The following is a 23,999-nucleotide window of genomic DNA, read 5'->3' as shown; positions in this document are numbered from 1 at the left end:
GCGAGATCATGAAACGGGCAGTCCTTCCCTGGGAGGAAGAGCAGCTCCGTCTTGCCGAGGTTCAGCTTGAGATGGTGATCCGTCATCCACACTGATGTCTGCCAGACATGCAGAGATGCGATTCGCCACCTGGTTATCAGAAGGGGGAAAGGAGAAGATTAATTGTGTGTAGTCTGCGTAGCAATGATAGGAGAGACCATGTGAGGATATGACAGACCCAAGTGACTTGGTGTATAGCGAGAATAGGAGAGGGCCTAGAACTGAGCCCTGGGGGACACCAGTGGTGAGAGCACGTGGTGCAGAGACGGATTCTCACCACGCCACCTCGTAGGAGCAACCTGTCAGGTAGGACGCAATCCAAGAGTGAGCCGCGCAGGAGATGCCCAACTCGGAGAGGGTGGAGAGGAGGATCTGATGGTTCACAGTATCAAAGGCAGCAGATAGGTCTAGAAGGATGAGAGCAGAGGAGAGAGAGTTAGCTTTAGCAGTGCGGAGAGCCTCTGTGACAGAGAAGAGCAGTCTCAGTTGAATGACCAGTCTTGAAACCTGACTGATTTGGATCAAGAAGGTCATTCTGAGAGAGCAGGCAAGAGAGCAGGCAAGAGAGCTGGCCAAGGACGGCACGCTCAAGAGTTTTGGAGAGGAAAGAAAGAAGGGATACTGGTCTGTAGTTGTTGACATCGGAGGGATCAAGTGTAGGTTTTTTGAGAAGGGGTGCAACTCTCGCTCTCTTGAAGACGGAAGGGATGTAGCCAGCGGTCAAGGGTAAGTTGATGAGCGAGGTGAGGTAAGGGAGAAGGTCTCCGGAAATGGTCTGGAGAAGAGAGGAGGGGATAGGGTCAAGTGGGCAGGTTGTTGGGCGGCCGGCCGTCACAAGTCGCAAGATTTCATCTGGAGAGAGAGGGGAGAAAGAGGTCAAAGCATAGGGTAGGGCAATGTGAGCAGGACCAGCGGTGTCGTTTGACTTAACAAACGAGGATCGGATGTCGTCAACCTTCTTTTCAAAATGGTTGACAAAGTCATCCGCAGAGAGGGAGGAGGGGGAGGGGGAGGAGGATTCAGGAGGGAGGAGAAGGTGGCAAAGAGCTTCCTAGGGTTAGAGGCAGATGCTTGGAATTTAGAGTGGTAGAAAGTGGCTTTAGCAGCAGAAACAGAGGAAGAAAATGTGGAGAGGAGGGAGTGAAAAGATGCCAGGTCCGCAGGGAGGCTAGTGTTCCTCCATTTCCGCTCGGCTGCCCGGAGCCCTGTTCTGTGAGCTCGCAATGAGTCGTCAAGCCACGGAGCAGGAGGGGAGGACCGAGCCGGCCGGGAGGATAGGGGACATAGAGAGTCAAAGGATGCAGAAAGGGAGGAGAGGAGGGTTGAGGAGACAGAATCAGGAGATTGGTTGGAGAAGGATTGAGCAGAGGGAAGAGATGATAGGATGGAAGAGGAGAGAGTAGCAGGAGAGAGAGCGAAGGTTGCGACAGCGCAATACCATCTGAGTAGGGGCAGAGTGAGTAATGTTGGAGGAGAGTGAGAGGGAAAAGGATACAAGGTAGTGGTCGGAGACTTGGAGGGGAGTTGCAGTGAGATTAGTAGAAGAACAGCATCTAGTAAAGATGAGGTCAAGCGTATTGCCTGCCTTGTGAGTAGGGGGGAACGGTGAGAGGGTGAGGCCAAAAGAGGAGAGGAGTGGAAAGAAGGAGGCAGAGAGAAATGAGTCAAAGGTAGACGTAGGGAGGTTAAAGTCACCCAGAATTGTGAGGGGTGAGCCATCCTCAGGAAAGGAACTTATCAAGGCGTCAAGCTCATTGATGAACTCTCCAAGGGAACCTGGAGGGCGATAAATGATAAGGATGTTAAGATGGCGAGGAAAGCACTTTTAAAGAAGAACCAGGCATCCGCAGGCAATGAGGTAGTGATTGCCGAGATCCTGATTGAAAACAGCAGAGGTGTATTTATTTCTAAATACACCTCTGCTGTTTTCAACCAAGATCTCAGCAATCACTGCCTCATTGCCTGCATCCGTAATGGGTCAGCGGTCAAACGACCTCCACTCATCACTGTCAAACGCTCCCTGAAACAATTCAGCGAGCAGGCCTTTCTAATCGACCTGGCCCGGGTATCCTGGAAGGATATTGACCTCATCCCTTCAGTAGAGGATGCCTGGTTATTATTTTTTAAATGCCTTCCTCACCATCTTAAATAAGCATGCCCCATTCAAGAAATTTAGAACCAGGAACAGATATAGCCCTTGGTTCTCTCCAGACCTGACTGCCCTTAACCAACACAAAAACATCCTGTGGCGTTCTGCATGAGCATCGAACAGCCCCCGTGATATGCAACTTTTCAGGGAAGTTTGAAACCAATATACACAGGCAGTTAGAAAAACCAAGGCTAGCCTTTTCAAGCAGACATTTACTTCCTGCAACACAAACTTCAAAAAGTTCTGGGACAATGTAAAGTCCTTGGAGAATAAGAGCACCTACTCCCAGCTGCCCACTGCACTGGGGATAGGAAACTCTGTCACCACCGACAAATCCACTATAATTGAGAATTTCAATAAGCATTTTTCTACGGCTGGCAATGCTTTCCACCTGGCTATCCCTACCCCGGTCAAAAGCACTGCACCCCCCACAGCAACTCGCCCAAGTCTTCCCCATTTCTCCTTCTCCCAAATCCAGTCAGCTGACGTTCTGAAAGAGCGGCAAAATCTGGACCCCTACAAATCAGCCGGGCTAGACAATCTGGACCCTTTCTTTCTAAAATGATCTGCCGAAATTGTTGCAACCCCTATTACTAGCCTGTTCAACCTCTCTTTCGTGTTGTCTGAGATTCCCAAAGATTGGAAAGCAGCTGCGGTCATCCCCCTCTTCAAAGTGGGGGACACTTGACCCAAACTGCTATAGACCTATATCTATCCTACCCTGCCTTTCTAAAGTCTTCGAAAGCCAAGTCAACAAACAGATTACCGACCATTTCGAATCCCACCGTACCTTCTCCGCTATGCAATCTGGTTTCAGAGCTGGTGATGGGTGCACCTCAGCCACGCTCAAGGTCTTAAACGATATCTTAACCGCCATCGATAAGAAACAATACTGTGCAGCCGTATTCATTGACCTGGCCAAGGCTTTCGACTCTGTCAATCCCCACATCCTCATCGGCAGTCTCAATAGCCTTGGTTTCTCAAATGATTGCCTCGCCTGGTTCACCAACAACTTATCTGATAGAGTTCAGTGTGTCAAATCAGAAGGCCTGTTGTCCGGACCTCTGGCAGTCTCTATGGGGGTGCCACAGGGTTCAATTCTCGGGCCGACTCTTTTCTCTGTATACATCAATGACGTGGCTCTTGCTGCTGGTGAGTCTCTGATCCACCTCTACGCAGATGACACCATTCTGTATACTTCTGGCTTTTCTTTGGACACTGTGTTAACTACCCTCCAGACGAGCTTCAATGCCATACAAATCTCCTTCCGTGGCCTCCAACTGCTCTTAAATACAAGTAAAACTAAATGCATGCTCTTCAACCGATCGCTGCCTGCACCTGCCCGCCCGTCCAGCATCACTACTCTGAACAGTTCTAACTTAGAATATGTGGACAACTACAAATACCTAGGTGTCTGGTTAGACTGTAAACTCTCCTTCCAGACTCATATCAAACATCTCCAATCCAAAGTTAAATCTAGAATTGGCTTCCTATTTCGCAACAAAGCATCATTCACTCATGCTGCCAAACGTACCCTCGTAAAACTGACCATCCTACTGATCCTCGACTTCGGCGATGTCATTTAGAAAATAGCCTCCAATACCCTACTCAATAAATTGGATGCAGTCTATCACAGTGCCATCCGTTTTGTCACCAAAACCCCATATACTACCCACCACTGCGACCTGTACGCTCTCGTTGGCTGGCCCTCGCTTCATACTCGTCGCCAAACCCACTGGCTCCAGGTCATCTACAAGACCCTGCTAGGTAAAGTTCCCCCTTATCTCAGCTCGCTGGTCACCATAGCAGCACCCACCTGTAGCACGCGCTCCAGCAGGTATATCTCTCTGGTCACCCCCAAAGCCAACTCCTCCTTCGGCCGCCTCTCCTTCCAGTTCTCTGCTGCCAATGACTGGAACGAACTACAAAAATCTCTAAAACTGGAAACACTTATCTCACTCACTCGCTTTAAGCACCAGCTGTCAGAGCAGCTCACAGATTACTGCACCTGTACATAGCCCATCTTTAACCTTTTAGGGCTAGGGGGCAGTATTTACACGGCCGGATAAAAAACGTACCCGATTGAATCTGGTTATTACTACTGCCCAGAAACTAGAATATGCATATAATTATTGGCTTTGGATAGAAAACACCCTAAAGTTTCCAAAACTGTTTGAATGGTGTCTGTGAGTATAACAGAACTCATATGGCCGGCAAAAACCTGAGAAGATTCTGTACAGGAAGTGCACTCTCTGACCATTCCTTGAGCTTCTTGACTCTTTTTATTGAAAACTTAGGATCTTTGCTGTAACGTGACACTTCCTACGGCTCCCATAGGCTCTCAGAACCCGGGAAAAAGCTGAATGATGTCGAGGCAGCCCCTGGCTGAAAGACATTAGCGCCTTTGGTAAGTGGTCTATCAGAGGACAATGAGACTGAGGCGCGTGCACGAGGCGACCCCATGTTTTTATTTTCTCTCTCTTTGTACTAAAACACAGATTCCCGGTCGGAATATTATTGCTTTTTTACGACAAATATGGCATAAAAATTCATTTTAAACAGCGGTTGACATGCTTCGAAGTACGGTAATGGAATATTTAGAATTTTTTTGTCACGAAACGCGTCGGGCGCGTCACCCTTATTTACCCTTTCGGATAGTGTCTTGAACGCACGAACCAAACGCCGCTATTTGGATATAACTATGGATTATTTTGAACCAAACCAACATTTGTTATTGAAGTAGAAGTCCTGGGAGTGCATTCTGACGAAGAACAGCAAAGGTAATAACATTTTTCTTATAGTAAGGGCTAAACAGTCACTGGACACTGGTGGCATCTCAAACACTTGGGGTCAAAATGTGGGTATATTTTTGCCAATCTGTCATTTGAGTAATGGAGATGATACAAAACCTTAAACTGAATAAGCCCATGCCTTACGCAAAATGATGATGTGTGGATACGCTCAATACTTTGTTGCCATATCATCGGGTAGCTCGCCACCTATGTCTTCCTCCCATGCAGATTTTGTATTGGCAAAGGAAGGCAGATTAATGTTCTGTATTATGTTGTATAGTCTGGAGATTGTGCCTTTCTGATAAGGGCTAAGATCTAAGCACCTCTCGACTGGACACTTAGTAGGCTTGAGTGGAAATGAAGGGAAATATTTTTTGGCAAAGCTGCGAGTTTGCAGGTATCTAAAGAAAAGTGGCTATTGGACATATTATGGTCAACCCTCAGAGTATCGAATGAGACGAATGTGTTATCAACAAATAGGTCAGAAAAAAACCATCAGACCGTTCCTATGCCAGAACTGGAATGCCGTGTAAATCTGTGACGCTGGGAAGAGATGATTAGATGTTAATGGGGAGAAGCCGCTTGCTTGTTTAAGGCTAAAGTGACTTCGGAATTGGGACCATATTTTAAGGGAGTTCTTAACAATGGGGTTCAGCACATGGGTGCCAAGGTACATGGGCATTGGGGAGCACAGGAGCGAGTCCGGAGAAGTTGGAAGGCTTGACAGTAACTATGATGGCAATTGGGCCATCCTTGTTTTCAAATGTAGAAACCCAATAAACACATTTAGATATATATTTGCTGACCAGTAGTAGTGTAAAAAATTGGGAAGGCATCTCTATAGATATACCTTTCTCATTCGTGGATTTGACTTATTCCAAATTAAGTTGGAAATGTAGCTGTCCAGTTCTTTGAACATCAACTTTGGCAGACAAATTGGAATAAGTACAAAAACCTAGGTAGTACAGTCATCTTAACAGAATTAATGTGACCTGTTAATGAAATGGGAAGAGACGACCACCTTATGAAATCCTGCTTAGTGCGCTCCTGGAGTGTTTTGAAGTTGTTTAAACAGAGCCTTAAATGAGCGTGCGACCTTTATCTCCAAATAAGTAAAGACCTGATGCTCCACCTTAAATGGGAAATTGGCATACCCAATTCCTTCTGCTAACTAATTAATGGGGAGGAGCACACTTTTTGTTAGGTTTAACGTATAACCAGAGAATGTCCCAAAACCTTGTAGCATATCCAAGAGATAGGGTACAGACTCCACAGGGTTAGAGATGTATAAAAGAAAATTGTCTGCATACAAGGACACCTTGTGAGTTATGTTGCCCCTTAATCCTCTCCTCAGCCCACAGGGCGATAGTAAGAGGCTCAATAGCCATATCAAATAGGAAAGGGGATAAACAGCAACCCTGCCTGGCCCCCCTGTGGAGAGGGAAGTAGCTGGAGGTAACATTGTTGGTGCGAACAGAAGCCACTAGGGACGAGTACAACATCTTAATCCAGGAAAGGAATGACGGGCCAAACCCAAAGCTCTCTAGTACTGTAAATAGATATTCCCACTCAACCCGGTCAAAAGCCTTTTCAGCATCAAGAGACATGACAACCTCTGGCTGTAGAGTGGAGTGAGCAGAATAAAGAACATTAAATAGCTAGCGCATATTATAGAAACATTGCCTACCTGAGATAAATCCGGTTTGGTCAGAGTTAATTATATTAGGCATCACTGTCTCTAAACGACGTGAGAGGATCATGGTGAGAATTTCATAAATCGCAGCACAAAAGGCTTATAGGGCAGTATGAGCCACAGTCTGGAGGATTCTTTCTTTTTTAAGCAAAACCGAAATAGTCGCCTGGGTAAATGTCTGTGATAGTATCTGACTAGAAAGGATTTCATTCTACATTGAGCTGTGGATAGGGGATCATTTAGAGGAGAATGCTTTATTAAATTCAATAGGGAAGCCATCAGGCCCAGGAGCTTTACCGCTCTGCATGGACTGGACCAGAGTAGCGTCATCATCACTTATTGAGGCATCCATGTTGGTTTGTTCATCTGAATTGAGGCAGGGGATGTCCAAATTGTCTAAAAATGCATGCATACGAGATGTGTCAGGAAGCTCCTCTGATGAGTAAAGAGCAGAATAGAATTGATTAAATTGATTGTTGATTTCTTAGGGATTGGTTAAATCAGCTGCAACAAAGATTTCAGGTATGGTGCCGCTAGCAGCGGATTGTCGAAGCTGGTGAGATAACTTGCCAGCTTTCTGTGTTCATAGAATTTTTGCCTTGACTTAAACAGAAGCTGCTCCATTTGTTTGGTGGAAAGATTGTCAAATTCCGATTGGTGTAGCAGTCTCTCTTTGTAGAGTTCAGGAGTCGGAGAAGAGGCATATCTGTTGTCCACATCTAGAATGAGTTGAGATAGCTCCGATAAGCATTTGGTGTGCTGTTTATTGTCATACACTGTGTATTAAATGATTTGTCCCCTTAGATATGCTTTTAACGACTCCCACACAGTAGAGTGAGACACGCCAGGGGTGCAGTTGATCTGAAAAAAGACATCAATGTGAGTTGAAATGTATTTTTTGAAGAAAATTTAGACATTGTTAATGTTGTAAATGACTATTGTAGCTGGAAATGGCTGATTTTTAATGGAATATCTACATAGGCGTACAGAGGTCCATTATCAGCAACCATCACTCTGACCATTGACATGCGACATGCGACAGCCGCAGACCATCTCCGCTGCAGTGGATGAGACGCTGAAAGAGCTGGGAAGGATTGATGTTCTTCTTAATAGTATGTAGAACACACACGTGTGCACAGACAGACATGCACACACACACACACACACACACACACATTTAGTTTTAGTCTTTCTTTATCTGAATTTACATGTTCATTTTAATACCATATTTCTAATAGAAATGTCTTAACGTTGGTTGTTTGAAATATGTAACTGTCTAGCACTCAATTTTATAGATGCTGTAGGAAACTTCCTGTGCCCTAACCCTCTCCTTCAATGGCTTCAAGACAGTCCTGGAAATTGACATTATGGGAATGTTTAACAGCAGCAAGGTGGTCTATGAGAAGTGGTTCAAGGTACAGCACACTCAGTATTCACTGAGATTTTTCAATCAATTAACTTTAATCGAACTACTTACCTATTTACGTGACTTGCATGGATATTCCTGTTTGTTTTTCATTGTTGTGCTATTACCTCAGATAGTCATACACTACATGCCAAAAAGTATGTGGACACCTCCTCGTTGAACATCTCATAAAAAAATCATGAGCATTAATATGGAGTTGGTCCCCCCCTTTTATAACAGCCTCCACTCTTCTGGGAAGGCTTATTTGGGAAGGCTTATTTTTGTCATCCTGAAACAGGAAAGGGCCTTCCCCAAACAGTTGGCACAAAGTTGGAAGCACAGAATCATCTAGAATGTCTTTATATGTTGTAGCTTTAAGATTTCCCTTCACTGGAACTAAGGGGCCTAGCCCAAACCATAAAACAGCCGCAGACCATTATTCCTCCTCCACCAAACTTTACAGTTGGCAACAAATCCACTAATTTGAAGGGTGTCCACATACTTTTGTATATATGGTGTACTTCTGGTAAAAATGTATGGATAGATAGAATCAATTCTGTATGATGTTTGCGTTCAGGACCATGGGGGTGCCATTGTGAACATCTCTGCCACCCGTGGCTACAGGGATCTCCAGGTGCATGCTGGCTCTGCCAAGGCTGCCAATGGTAAAAACATGACTGTGTCATAAGTATATGATTGTTACTATATTGTTTTGTATAGTGGCAAGAAAAAGTATGTGAACCCTTTGGAATTACCTTGATTTCTGCATAAATTGGTCATCAAATTTGATCTGGTCTTCATCTAAGTCACAATAATAGTGTGCTTAAACTAATAACACACACATTATTTTATTTAAGTCACAATAACAGTGTGCTTAAACTAATAACACACACAGTATTGTATTTTCTTGTCTATATTGAATACATAATTTAACATTCATAGCGTATGTTGGAAAAAGTATGTGACAGCCTAAGCTAATTACTTCTCCAAAAGCTAATTGAGTCAGGAGTCAACTAACCTGGAGTCCAATTAATGAGACGAGATTGGAGATGTTGGTTAGAGCTGCCTTGCCCTATAAAAAACACTAACAAAATGTGAGTTTGCTATTCACAAGAAGCATTGCCTGATGTGAACCATGCATCGAACAAAAGAGATTTCAGAAGATCTAAGATTAAGAATTGTTGACTTGCATAAAGCTGGAAAGGGTTACAAAAGTATCACTAAAAGCATTGATGTTCATCAGTCCACGGTAAGACAAATTGTCTATAAATGGAGAAAGTTCAGCACTGCTGCTACTCTCCCTATAAGTTGTCGTCCTGCAAAGATGACTGCAAGAGCACAGCGCAGAATGCTCAATGAGGTTAAGAATCCTACTGTCAGCTAAAGACTTACAGAAATCTCTGGAACATGCTAACATATCTGTTGACGAGTCTACAATACGTAAAACACTGAACAAGAATGGTGTTCATGGGAGGACACCACGGAAGAAGCCACTGCTGTCCAAAAAAAACCCATTGCTGCACGTCTGAAGTTTGCAAAAGTGCACCTGGATGATCCACAGCGCTACTGGCAAAATATTCTTTAGACAGATGAAACTACAGTTGAGTTGTTTTGGAAGGAACACACAACACTATGTGTGGAGAACAAAAAGGCACAGCACACCAACATTAAATCCTGATCCCAACTCTAAAGTATGGTAGAGAGAGCATCATGGTTTGGGGCTGCTGTGCTGCCTCAGGGCCTGGACAGCTTGCTATCATTGACAGGAAAATGAATTCCCAAGTTTATCAAAACATTTTGCAGGAGAATGTTAGACTATCTGTCCGCCAATTGAAGCTCAACAGAAGTTGAATGATGAACCCGGACAATGACCCAAAACACAGAAGTAAATCAACAACAGAATGGCTTCAACAGAAGAAAATATGCCTTATGGAGTGGCCCATTCAGAGTCCTGACCTCAACCCAATTGAGATGCTGTGGCATGACCTCAAGAGAGCAGTTCACACCAGACATCCCAAGAATATTACTGAACTGAAACAGTGTTGCAAATAGGAATGGTCCAAAATTCCTCCTGACCGTTGTGCAGGTCTGATCCGCAACTACAGAAAACATTTGGTTGAGGTTATTTCTGCCAAAGGAGGGTCAACCAGTTATTAAATCCAAGGGTTCACATACTTTTCCCACCCTGCACTGTGAATGTTTACACAGTGTGTTCAATAAAGACATGAAAATGTAGAATTGTTTGTGTGTTATTAGTTTAAGCAGACTGTGTTTGTCTATTGTTGTGATCTAGATGAAGATCAGATCACATTTTATGACCAATTTATGCAGAAATCCAGGTATTTCCAAAGGGTTCACATAGTCTTTCAGTTTCACCACTTTTTCTCAGACATAACCTAGGAAACCCACTCCCTCTCTTTCGTCACCCCACCCCTTTTCCTGTCCACATCTCTCTCTCCCAGATGCCATGACCAAGCAACTGGCCGTTGAGTGGGGACCAAGTGGGGTAAGGGTTAACACACTGGCACCAGGTCCAATTTTGGGCACAGAGGGCTTCCGTAGGCTGGGTAAGGATCTGTGGCTGCCTAGCTGGAATTTGATACACACGTATGATTTATTAAGCCGTATGCCAAAATCACACATGGCCACATACTTTTTAGTGATTCATCTTTTCCACTCTTCTCTAACTTGTCGTTAAGTAGGTTTTAGTATACACTTAATTAAGTAGGTCTGGGTAATTCTGTGTTATTTCTATGCTAGTGAGGTCAAAGTTATCAAGAGCAGAGCCTGAGGAGAGGTAAACTAAATGAAGTCCTCAGTCTCATTTCTCTTTTCCCCAAATTCTGTTTATCACCCCTCTCTCTTGTCCTCAGGTGGCAACAGAGCAGAGAGCATGGATGCCTTCTCATCCATCCCACCGCAGCGGGCGGGCAACAAGATGGAGCTGGCCCACGGTGAGCTGTTCCTGAACAGCCGCACCTCCTCCTGTTGATGGGTCACATCATGGTGGAGGACGGTGGCTCACTTCGGCCAATGACGTATCCATGCTGCTCGGTGTAGCTTCCTCTCAATCCGCTAAACTCTTGACATGGCCCCTCCCCCCATCACAGGTGTGTAGGACAGAAGAGGAAGTGGAGATGTAGATCTAGGAGAGGAGGACGTCGTGAAGTTGTTTTGTGGATACTGTCAAGACGCTATGTATAGTGCATTTAACTTTAATCTAGAAATACGCTTTTTCTGGCGCAGTGGCATAGTTATAAGGGTGGTGTTGCCCTGTGTTTGACATAACTGATTTCCTAATTTGTTCAATTTTCCTTGGATACTTTAGATAGAGAAGCATTGACTGTCATTTTTAGATATGCAGATACTATTAAATCAAATTGTGTTTCTTTTTATTTTATTTAACTAGGCAAGTCAGTTAAGAACAAATTCTTATTTACAATGGCTGCCTACCCCAGCCAAACCTTCCCCTAACCCGGGCGACGCTGGGCCAATTGTGCGCCGCCCTATGGTACTCCCAATCACGGCCGGTTGTGATACAGCCCAGGATCGAACCAGGGTCTGCAGTGACACCTCTAGCACTGCCTTAGACCGCTGCACCACTCGGGAGCTTCTTAACTGAAGAGACAAGTAGATGGTGAAGATAAAGTGGCAGATTATGAATAATATGCAACATATAAATCAATGGATTTGCCATGTAAAATCTTTGAGACTGGAAAGCTGCCATAGTTGATAGTGGTTAAGAGGAAAATAAGAGGTAAACACTCAAATATTAGCAAAAAATTATTGACCTAAGACTTCACATCCACATGTTGAAACTGGATATAAGGTCCAAATCATGTTCTAAGTGTTGGGTTAATTTGAGTTAATCCACACCAGTTTTAGATTCTAATTATTCAACTACTTTGGATTAAGAATCAATATGTTGATGAACTCTGTAGTTGTTCCATCATGTAGTCTAGTTGTTAAAATGTAATTGTAAAGCACTTACAATTTACAAATACAATGTCCAGAACTTTCCTAATAAACCTTTTAATAATGACACTTAAAAACTGTGCCTGCATATTGCAACCTTTTCCCAATCTCTTAATCTGCGCTTGCAGTCCCTGAAAGTTATGTACTGAGTTTGAGTATTCATACAGTAGAAAATTACTCCTCCAAGCAAACACTAAGTTTTTACAGTAGCACCAATAGTACAGCCAGAGATGATACAGACTTTGGTGTAGCACCTTTTCTTTCGTTAAATATGCATTCACGCAGATCCACCGGAGGGCGGCGCCAATGTATAATGCATCTTAAATTGGCGCCTTTGGTTTGACTGCAACGTGTGCAGATCAGTGGTCCCCAACACTTTTTGGGTACTGTACACCTGCCTGAAGTACCCAGTCATGCGTGTGCGACCAACGTGATACCTAAATTAGTTGTACATTTGCCAAAAATATTGTTTATGCACCCAGTCGAGTTTGGCAGACTTCTTTTCAATGTCAGGGAATAAGGAGTTGAGCTCACTGTTGAGTTTGGCTAAATGTGAGCTTACTATTTGCACCATAGGAGCCCTGTCAACATCACCTGTAAAAAGGTAGGTGTCAAGTTACTGGAAACAACTTAACATTTCCTCTCCCAAAGTTAGATCTTCTTCATGAATCCGCTCACTTTGTCATACTTGTAGAATGTGTGTGTCTTTACCTTGCATAGTTAGATTCACGTTGTTCAGTATGCTGAACACATCAGCAAGGTAGGATACCCAGTCTGTGGTCTCGAACACATCCACAAGGGGGTGTGAGTGCTCAGACAGAAAATCACTTCGGCAAGCAACTCAAAAAGCCTTTGAAGCGTTTTTCATCTGATTAGACAATGGACGTTGGTGTGAAGCAGTAGCTGCTAGTGCTGTCATCACAGAGCCTTCGGTGATTAGGTGATTCAGAGGCCTGGACATGATAAAGTTAATCACTGCGTCATTCAAAACATAACTCAGGACTCACTTTCTTGCTGGACAAAGACTCTGTGAATGATACAGTAGGATTTACCTTCTATATGTGGGCAATTCATAATTTCACTCTCACAGGCATTGATGCAGCACGATCCGTGCATACATGAACACAGGATTTCCAATCCTGATTGTGCTCTGAAAATCATCCTCACCTGTAGTTCTCCCGGATAGCTTCTAGCAGAACAGAATGTGCTCATAAATTTCCGAAATGTCTCTGTATCACACACACCCAATCACCTGGGCTTCCCCACTGACGTCAGTCGATTCGTCCAACTGCAGAGAAAATAGACCGGAATAATTCTCATTATTTTCACCAATTGATCAACAATGTCAAAGCCCATGTCATCGATCCTAAGGTACACCGTGTTATTTTAAAATGTTACAGTATCAGTGCATCAGCTGCTGTTTTATCAATCATAGTTTCTGCGATCGAGCGCGCAGAGCAGAGGATCAAACATTGAGCCAACCGGCGAGCGCGCAGAGGCCAGGTAAACAGAGCAATGCACACACCAAAACTAAAGTAAAAAGAAAGTAGGCCTAAAATATAAAATAACTAGAGATTTCACACCACTGACCTCAGTAAATGTTTTCCTGCCTATTAAAATTGAAATAACGTAAATATAAATTTTTTTGGGGGGTCATATTTTTCCCAATATTTGTTTTCTTTAAAAAAGAAAACACTGGTGTAGATAATTTACTATTTTGGTAGACACTAAAGTAAGACATCACAGTTTGTGTTGCTCAGATGTTGAACTTCATTCTCAATATACCATTTACATTAATCGTTCACCATTATGATAAAAAGCCCAAGAAAACCAAGAACATTTAATTTATTGTTTACATTAGGAAGACTGGGTACCACTCACAATCACTGTTGGTGTTATTTGAAGTTTTCTGGATAATGAGCATGGCCCCATAGATGTACAAATATCAGATAAACAATGGTTAGACAATGCTTTTAAAAGCCTACATAGAGGTACACTGTGGATGTATATACAAAAGTATGTGGACACAAATGAGTGATTTTGGTTATTGTAGCCACACCCGTTTCTGACAGGTGTATAAAATCGAGCACACAGCCATGCAATCTCCATTGACAAACATTGGCAGTAGAATGGCCTTACGAAAGAGCTCAGTGACTTTCAACATGACGCTGTCATAGGATGTCACCCTTCCAACAAGTCAGTGTATCAAATTTCTGCCCTGCTAGATCTACCCTGGTCAACTGTAAGTGATGTTATTGTGAAGTGGAAACGTCTAGGAGCAACAACGGCTCAGCACCAAAGTGGTAGGCCACACAAGTTCACAGAGCAGGACTGCGAAGTGCTGAAGCGCGTAGCTCGTAAAAATCGTCAGTCCTCGGATGCTAGGCCCCATAGTTCCAGTGAAGGGAAATCTTAAAGTTACAACATACAATGACATTCTAGACGATTCTGTGCTTCCAACTTTGTTGCAACAGTTTGGGAAAGGCCCTTTCCTGTTTCAGTACTACAATGCCCCAATGCACAAAGCGAGGTCCATACAGAAATGGTTTGTCGAGATCTGTATGGAAGAACTTGACTGGCCTGCACAGAGCCCTGAGCTCAACCCCATCGAACACCTTTGGGATGAATTGGAACGCTGACTGCGAGCCAGGCCTAATCGCCCAACATCAGTGCCCAACCTCACTAATCCTCTTGTGGCTGAATGGAAGCAAGTCCCCACAGCAGTGTTCCAACATCTAGTGGATGCCTTCCCAGAAGAGTGGAAGCTGTTATAGCAACAAAAGAGGGACCAACTCAATATTAATTGCCCATGATTTTGGAATGAGATGTTCGACAAGGAGGTGTCCACATACTTTTGGTCATGTACTGTAATTTTGCGTCCTATTTACGAAACTGCGGTTCGTTCTTTGCGCGTGCGTGAAACGTCACTGCTGTATGCGGCTGAGGGGGGTGGCAGGGGCATTTGCTGCTAATGAAATTGTCAACGGCCTCTGTTCTAGCTGAATATTGGCAACATATTTTGTATGTTTGACACATCTCGGAGCATCTTCTGACGGTCATCATGTCTTTGGAGTGTGTTGGGATGGTAAATACATTTCGAGAGGCCGGGAATAGCTGAAGAAATTTTAAGCAAGCAGACTGAATTTGTTCGTGACACAGGTGGATGATTCTTGGAATAACGTTAAGTTAGCTATCTTGGATTCGAAACGTCTGGAGAAAAACACCAAACGCGGATGTAAATTAGAAGTATTGACAAAACGAACAAACTACCTTTACTGGGAAGATTACATTTGTCAAATGTCCTCATAGCCAGTCCAATTTAGTTTCAGAATCAGATATTGACCATTTGGCTTGTTAGCTAGCTAACGTTTGCTAGCTAATTAAAGCGTCCTTCAAGATTTGAGAGTGGGGATGTTTGGAAGCATTAAGTCAATGTTATTAAACATGTCAGTCAGTAAGCAAGCCTAACTATTTCAAATGGACATGCCTTATGTAAAAAGAGTCAAGTGTTGATAACTAGCCAAGTTAGCTAGAAAGCTATTTATTTACTCACTCCAAGGTTGGCGTATTTTCATACACTGGCACTGTCAAGCACAACGTATATCGCATTGGCTAAAAGCTAGCTGGCTAGCCTGTTACAATGGTCACACTTTGCAACCAAATTGTGGATAACATTTTGGACCTTGTTAGCACATGTTAACTATTTAAAATAACTTTAACGCGTTCTTGGTATTTATTGCATCCAATTTCTAGCATGAATCCCATGTTATGCTAAATATTTTCTAACTGATGTGTTCGGCAGTCAGTTGTGTAAGCAAGAAGGTCCCCTCGCGTTAGTCCCAATGCTGGAGATGGGGACAATGAATGAGTGTTTTAGATAACACGCTAAATTGATCAAGTCACATACTATTACAGGAACTCATCTTTTTGTGTGTGATAGCGCTTCATGTTTTTTTGTGAATTATAAAGACCTTTTATGACGTTAGCCTGTTGCCTCAGTAATATGTTGCTTCTTAGAACATTTCTATTTAATTTTAGCGCTATTTTGATAAGTCACATGTCACCAATGTATTTGTTGAATTCCCCCCCAAAAAGTTCGTAATTCTATGGAATTAATTATAAATTAATCTGAAAATGCAAATTTGTCTAGTTGACAACATTTAAAAAGTGCATGCTTAGACGGGGTAAATGCATGAGTCGTGGATCATTTAGGCAACAGCTATGGGAAGTAGACAAATCAATAAATATGGGGAGTACACTGGTTTTAAGCACTAAGGTGTTTACACAGTGCTAAAATGTCATAAATTCAGAACGAGACAGTGAAGGCAGGAGTTTTATTTACCATGCAAAATCTGCCCATGGATCTCGTCAAGGACGTTGACTACCATGTGTAGAATAACAATATTGAAATTGAGGAAGAATTGGATGTTGGCTTTGAAATAAATGTATAATTTTCTAGTTTACTCAGGAATTAGCTATCTACTCAAATGGAACATACGCTGATGTCTAGCCCTCTGGGGTATTCAGAGTGGGATCCAGAACGCATACCCTCCCATGGATTCCTCCTCATGGATTCAGACAAAGGAGCCATACTGCCTCAGAGAGAAAGTGGTCAGACAGGTTTGGATTTCCAGAAAGTTGACCAGGGTGTATCTCTAAGCCTGGAAGAGCTTTTTCAGGAGAACGCCTTAAATTTAGATAACCTTTTCAGGACCTCCAGTTACTCTGGTGGAGACCAGATCTTGCCCTGGGAGGGATGTCAATCTAATCATTCCCAAGATGTTCCCCTGGGTAAACCAGCAGAGGTATCGCCTCTCAAAGACAAAATTGAGGAACAAAACAATGTCAGTGACAGTCCACTACCTGGGCTGTTATTCTCCAAAATGGCTAATTTGTTCAGGGACATCTCAGCCTGCGACGAACAAAATCCACCTGTGGGTGACAGAGACCCTGTTACCTGTCACAGGGAGCTGATAACCCTCAGTGAACCTCCTTCCACTGTGAAGGTTTCAGATAGGACTCCAGATACTAACACTGAGGCGTCCTCTTTGTTGGTAGTTCACCTCTTATCTGAACACTCCCCTTTTCCCTCCGGCCCTGCTCCTTCAGGTGAGGTAAACCCACAGGGTGTCAGTGAGAAGCTTTTATTTCCATCTCTGGGTCAGGACAGAGGCCAACCTCCTCCCTTACAAGGTGGGGAGACTGTGCCACCTGAAAATGGGGACAAAGGTTTATTCCTAGGACCTGTGACTGATCTGCCCACAGTCAGTAACATTACCTCAGAAGGTTTACCTGAGAGCAGCCTCTCACACAACACCATCCCTTTTGACCGCCCTAGCCTATCTCCAGAGGTTCAGGTGGGATCTGTGCCTTTGGTGGATCTGGAGGTTCCCGACTGTGGCCCCAGCCTCTGCCCTACTCATCTCGACTCACCTACCTGCACAGGTGCTCCATCAGATTCAACTTCAGAGGATTCAGAGCAGGAACACACGTTGGCTACTGCAATCCTGACTCTCTCAGACCACAGAGGTGAGGGGGACTCGTCCCTCCTTCTGAACTCCTCACCATTGATTGATCCCCTGTTGCCAAAGGTACTCTCTGACAGAGATGCTTCTATCCTGGGTCACCTGCCCAGTGGCTGTAGCTCAGAGAAGAATGGCTCCCAGGATTTGATGGAAGACAAAATTATCTTTGATGTTACTAAACATAAGGGAGAGGAGGAAATGGCTCTGGATCAGTGCATTACCTCAGACGCGCTACGTGATGAGGAAACTTTGGACTTGAATCCACCCGAGGCTTTACAGGGTGACGGTATTCCTGCTTTACAAACTGAACAGAGCGATGGGGAAAAGTTGGCAGACTTGGACCTATTTGCCAGACCCACAGATTGTCACAAACGGGATAGTTTTGATTGCCTGGTTCTGGAGTTAAATGGTTCGTCTTCTGAGTCTAGATGGACAGGTGAACAAGCAGTGGAGAATCTGTCATTCTCTAAGATGGTGGGGTCTGACTCCATGCCTGTGGTTCCCATAGTGAATCGGAGCGAGGAAGACCCGTCACCTCTGAAAGCTGTGTTTGATGCTCTGGACCAGGATGGGGATGGATTTGTACGCATTGAGGAGTTTATGGAGTTTGCTGCTGCCTATGGGGCTGACCAGGTGAGACACCTCCTTTTAGATTTTTGTCTGTGTGTTGTTTTTGTTATTCTGGTCCCAGTCAGTGGACAATTGAGTACAAGGTTATGGTTAATTGGCAATATGAAAGGGTTCTGTATGCTTGTTAACCTAGAGATCACGAGGCTCATTCTAAATTATTTACTATTGATTCTCCACTTTACTTTAGAGAGCTTCCTTTAAAAGCTTAGTTAATTACATAAACTGAAATCCATCCCTCTATCAGTGTTTCCTCAAAGGGGGAAAGGGTTTTATTTGTAAGCTATTTTGTACGAAAGGCTAGGCAGCCAAGCTAACTGGTAGGCCTTTGCTAATGCTCATTATCACAACCAGTTTCGAAGTAAGAGGAGCCTAGATTATACACGTCAGGCAACATATTCTCACACAGAATAGGCATACACTCTTATTTGTTCAAATGCTTTTCTTTTCCATGATGAAGGGAGCTCACTGGACGTTACCCCAAAATGCGATAGAACCATAAACCTGAGCACTAGGGCTTTGCTGAGCAACACAGGCTATTTTATAATTCAAACCCTAAAGGCAAACCTCCAATTTGGCATTTATTTTATCAGCAATAATAGTAAACTAGGCTACAAAGGGTTTGTTAATACACTATTGAAACATGACCAGACAAGGCTTGAGAATATTTTCATGCTCCTTAGCTTGGTTTTGACGTGAATTATGTGAGGATGGTCAGTGTTCAAGAGCTGGGATTCGGCATGAACGTAGTGATAAATCTCAATGAAAACATGGGTTGAAATGAATTATGACAGGGCTGGCCTAGTACCTTCAGCCTTCTTATTCAACAAAGCGAGCCACGAAGATGACCAAATGTGTCATTAGGCAACATACCTCATCCCATTGTACTGGATAATCTCATGAAATGTTTGCTCCGTCCTGCCCCACCTGTGACCTTCACCCATTCTCCAATCTGCCCCAGGCATCTTGCCTTACACCCAGGCCTAACACTTCAATTATGTGGTTTCACTTAGGAAATGTTGCCATGTCAAGAAAAACATACAAACGCCCTCCGCTGCTGTTAGGCAGTGAAAGGTTTCAAATAATTTGATTGGCATCCCTTTTGTGAAAATAATAGTTTTTGGGGTGATGTGGGTATAGTTTCATCTTAGTTTTCTTTAACTTCATACGACATGGATTGAGTTTGACAATAGCCAGTGAAAAATCAGAGCGCCAAATTCCAAACCACAAATCTAATAATTTCAATTTCTCAAACATAGGACCATTTTAAAGATACACTTCTCCTGAATCGAACCACGTTGTCCAATTTCAAAAAGGCTTTACAGCGAAAGCAAAACATTAGATTATGTTAGGAGAGTACATAGACAAAAATAACCACCCAGCCATTTTCCAAGCAACTAGATGCATCACAAAAACCCAAAACACAGCAAAATGAAGCACTAACCTTTGACGATCCTCATCAGATGACACTCCTAGGACATCATGTTACACAATACATGCATTTTTTGTTCGATAAAGTTCATATTTATATCCAAAAACAGCATTTTACATTGGCGCGTGACGTTCAGAAAATATTTTCCCTCCAATACTTCCGGTGAATCAGCACAATTTACAAAAATACTCATCATAAACGTTGATAAAATATTAAACTGTTATTCAAAGAATTATAGATGAACATCTCCTTTATGCAACCGCTGTGACAGATTTAAAAAAAAAAAGCTTCACGAGGAAAGCACACTTTGCAATAATCTGAGTACTGCACTCAGAAAAATACACTAGGCAATACAAATACCCGCCATTTTGGAGTCATCTAAAATCATAAATAGCATTAGAAATATTCACTTACCTTTGATCTTCATCAGAAGGCACTTCCAGGATTCCCAGGTCCACAATAAATGTTGTTTTGTTCGATAAAGTCCATACTTTATGTCCAAATAGCTCCTTGTTGTTTGCGCGTTCAGTTAGCTACTCCAAATGTAGGAAGCGCGCGGAAAATGCCTCAACGAAAAGTCAAAAAAAGTTCTATATACTTTCTATCAAACATGTCAAACGTTGTATAGCATCAATCTTTCGGGCCTTTTTAACGTCAAACTTCAATAATATTCCAACCGGACAATTCCATTGTCTTAAAACTTTTTGGAACACAGCTACCTCCTCACGTGAATGCGCGCCAATGAACTGATGTCCTTCCCTGAGTCAACAACTTCCCAGCCTTCTTGTTCGCTCCCTGTTCACTGCAAAAGGCTGTAACAAGGTTCTAAAGACTGTTGACATCTAGTGAATCCTTAGTCACTGTGTGTTAGATAGGCAATGACTTGGAAAGATTCCACGCATCAGATTTCCACTTCCTGGTAGAATTTTTCTCAGGTTTTTTCCTGCCATATGAGTTCTGTTATACTCACAGACATCATTCAAACAGTTTTAGAAACTTCAGTGTTTTCTATCCAAATCTACTAATAATATGCATATCCTAGCTTCTGAGTTTGAGTAGGAGGCAGTTTAATATGGGCATGTATTTCATCCGAAAGTGACAATACTGCCCCCTATGCGATTGGTGTCGTAAGAGTTATTAGTCCTTTAGTTTTACTCAGAACACACCCTGATTTATTCCTCGCAAGGCCATGGAGGCCATTTTTATTATTTGGCTAAGAGGACAGGGCTGGGCTAAGGTGTTGATGTGCTATTATCTGTACACAAAAAGCTAATTTTAGTACATAAACAACGAAGTTAAAAAGGTGTCAGGTTCCTCTGTTTAACATTCTTGTCTTTGTGCCAGTCTCAGGTCTGTTTTATAACAAGTAGACCTAGGCCTACTTCCAGTAATCACCCAACCTTTCAGTTGCCAATAACGGGCGCAAGGTTGGATGCAAATGCCAGTGTAACTGTCCGTAAGGCTAGGGTAAGCTAAACTTCCCCTAAAGTAAATTGAATTGAATTGCCAAAATCATAACCTAATTAGCCTACTACTGTCTATACATAAGTAAAATCATTCAAAATAGGCTTCTACACCAGAAAGCATGATTTGGCCACAGAGGATCATTAAAAAAAAAAAAAAAAAAAGTATTGTTTTAATGATTCTGTGCTTCCAACTTTGTGGCAACAGTTTGGGAAAGGCTGTTTCCTGTTTCAGCATGACAATGCCCCCGTGCACAAGCGAGGTACATTCAGTGGTTCTGTGCTTCCAACTTTGTGGCAACAGTTTGGGAAAGGCTGTTTCCTGTTTCAGCATGACAATGCCCCTGTGCACAAGCGAGGTACATTCAGTGGTTCTGTGCTTCCAACTTTGTGGCAACAGTTTGGGAAAGGCTGTTTCCTGTTTCAGCATGACAATGCCCCCGTGCACAAGCGAGGTACATACAGTGGTTCATCAATTGAACATTTTGAGATTATGCCACTGGATTTAGAGGTAATTTCTGGTTTAGTACACGGCTGGATAAAAAACGTACCCGATTTAATCTGGTTACTACTCCTGCCCAGTAACTAGAATATGCATATAATTATTGGCTTTGGATAGAAAATACTCCAAAGTTTCTAAAACTGTTTGAATGGTGTCTGTGAGTATAACAGAACTCAAATGGCAAGTCAAAACCTGAGAGATTCCTTTACAGGAAGTGGCCTGTCTGACCATTTATTGTCTTTCTTTGACATCTCATTCAATTACAAAGGATCTCTGCGGTAACGTGACAATTCCCACAGCTCCAATAGGCTCTCAGAGCCCGGGAAAAACCTGAATGTCGTCATTTCAGCCCCAGGCTGAAACACATTATCGCCTTTGTCAAGTGGCCGATCAAGGGACTGTGGGCTTAGGCGCGTGCAGTGGTCGCCCCCGTCTTTGTGTTTTTTCCTCTGTTTGCCGAAAAGGAGATTCCCGGTCGGAATATTATCGCTTTTTTACGAGATAAATTGCATAAAAATTGATTTTAAACAGCGGTTGACATGCTTCGAGGTACGGTATTGGAATATTTAGATTTTTTTTGTCACGAATTGCGCCATGCGCGTGACCCTGATTTACCATTTCGGATAGTGTCTGGGACGCACGAACAAAACGCCGCTATTCGGATATAACGATGGATTATTTTGGACCAAACCAACATTTGTTATTTAAGTAGCAGTCCTGGGAGTGCATTCTGACGAAGACAACAAAAGGTAATCAAACTTTTATAATAGTAAATCTGATTTTGGTGAAGGCTAAACTTGCCGGGTGTCTAAATAGCTAGCCCGTGATGGCTGGGCTATGTACTTAGAATATTGCAAAATGTGCTTTCACCAAAAAGCTATTTTAAAATCGGACATATCGACTGCATAGAGGAGTTCTGTATCTATTATTCTTAAAATAATTGTTATGCTTTTTGTGAACGTTTATCGTGAGTAATTTACTAAATTGTTAGTAAATGCCCCGGAAGTTTGCGGGGGGTATGCTAGTTCTGAACGTCACATGCTAATGTAAAAAACTGGTTTTTGATATAAATATGAACTTGATTGAACAAAACATGCATGTATTGTATAACATGGTGTCCTAGGGTTGTCATCTGATGAAGATCATCAAAGGTTAGTGCTGCATTTAGCTGTCTTCTGGGTTTTTGTGACATTATATGCTAGCTTGAAAAATGGGTGTCTGATTATTTCTGGCTGGTTACTCTGCTGACATAATCTAATGTTTTGCTTTCGCTGTAAAGCCTTTTTGAAATCGGACAGTGTGGTTAGATTAACCTTGTCTTTAAATAGCTGTAAAATAGTCATATGTTTGAGAAATTGAAGTAATAGGATTTTTAAGGTATTTGAAAATCGTGCCACTGGATTACACTGGCTGTTACGTAGGTGGGACGATTACGTCCCGCCTAGCCCATAGAGGTTAATTTTTTCCAGAGCTGTATATTGGTCATGGCTCCCGAGTGGCGCAGCAGTCTAAGGCACTGCATCTCAGTGCAAGAGATATCACTACAGTCCCTGGTTCGAATCCAGGCTGTATCATATCCGGCTGTGATTGGGAGTCCCAATAGTACAGCGCACAATTGGCCCAGTGTCATCTGGTTAGGCCGTCATTGTAAATAAGAATTTGTTTTTAACTGACTTGCCTAGTGAAATAAAGGGTAAAAAAAATATATACTTCTATATAATGTCTTACAGAGCCTTTTCATAAGTCCACTCAAGTTTCTTAAACTGTCTTCTGACTGTGATTAGAGCGATGTTGTGCTGTGTTGCCAGCAGATTCCAGACTGTATTTGCCGATCGCCCATCAGTGAGTCGATGGCTTGAATAGTCTCACTGGAAATTGCAATGAAAGCACTATACAAAGTAAACTTATTTTTTATTATGGTCTGACATGTCTGCTGAAATGTGGCAATTTTGTAATGTGTTTTGTTTTGTAAATATGAATTCACGCTTGTGGTGCCACTAAGTAAACAATTCATTAAATAATTATTGTTATTATTAAAATAATTTTTTTATAATGGAGGGATCTTGGACAGGGAGTAAAAAATGAACCCCAAAAGGTTCTTTGAGGAACCATTATAAGGAGTTCTTCTAATAAACGTTATCAAGGGTTCTTTGAAGAACTTATAAGGGTTCCCCCACAGTTTCAATTTGAAGAAGCCCCTGAAGGATACGCCAGGAAACTTTTCTTTTTAGAGTTAGGAGTAAATGTCAGTTGGCTTTTCATAGCCGAGTATTCAGAGGTCAAGACAGCAAGTGCGTGAGAGAGAGAGAGGGAAAATATCAAAACACACACGGTAATGTGTATTAATGAGTTCCGAGAGCCAATCTGTTACCCAACAATTAGTTTAATAGCCCAGGT

General features: G+C 42.8%; 1 protein-coding gene and 1 pseudogene across 1 annotated transcript in view; both read left to right on the top strand.

Moving 5' to 3' along the window:
- The first annotated feature begins 7,706 nt into the window (after positions 1-7,706).
- On the top strand, positions 7,707-11,221 carry LOC106578292 (peroxisomal 2,4-dienoyl-CoA reductase [(3E)-enoyl-CoA-producing]-like; annotated as a pseudogene).
- Positions 11,222-14,988: 3,767 nt separating this feature from the next.
- The window catches only part of LOC106578252 (rab11 family-interacting protein 3), a 137,692-nt gene continuing 128,681 nt past the window's right edge, over positions 14,989-23,999 (top strand). Inside the window, exon 1 of the mRNA XM_014156909.3 lies at positions 14,989-18,211. Within this exon, the coding sequence (XP_014012384.1) occupies positions 16,541-18,211 (1,671 nt within the window). The 5' untranslated portion in view covers positions 14,989-16,540. The remainder of the gene's footprint in view (positions 18,212-23,999) is intronic.

The sequence above is a fragment of the Salmo salar genome, chromosome 19 (assembly GCF_965601325.2).
Source record: "Salmo salar chromosome 19, fSalSal1, whole genome shotgun sequence".
Taxonomy (NCBI): Eukaryota; Metazoa; Chordata; class Actinopteri; order Salmoniformes; family Salmonidae; genus Salmo; species Salmo salar.
The sequence above is the reverse complement of the archived record's forward strand: the minus strand, read 5'-3'. Positions and strand labels throughout refer to the sequence as shown.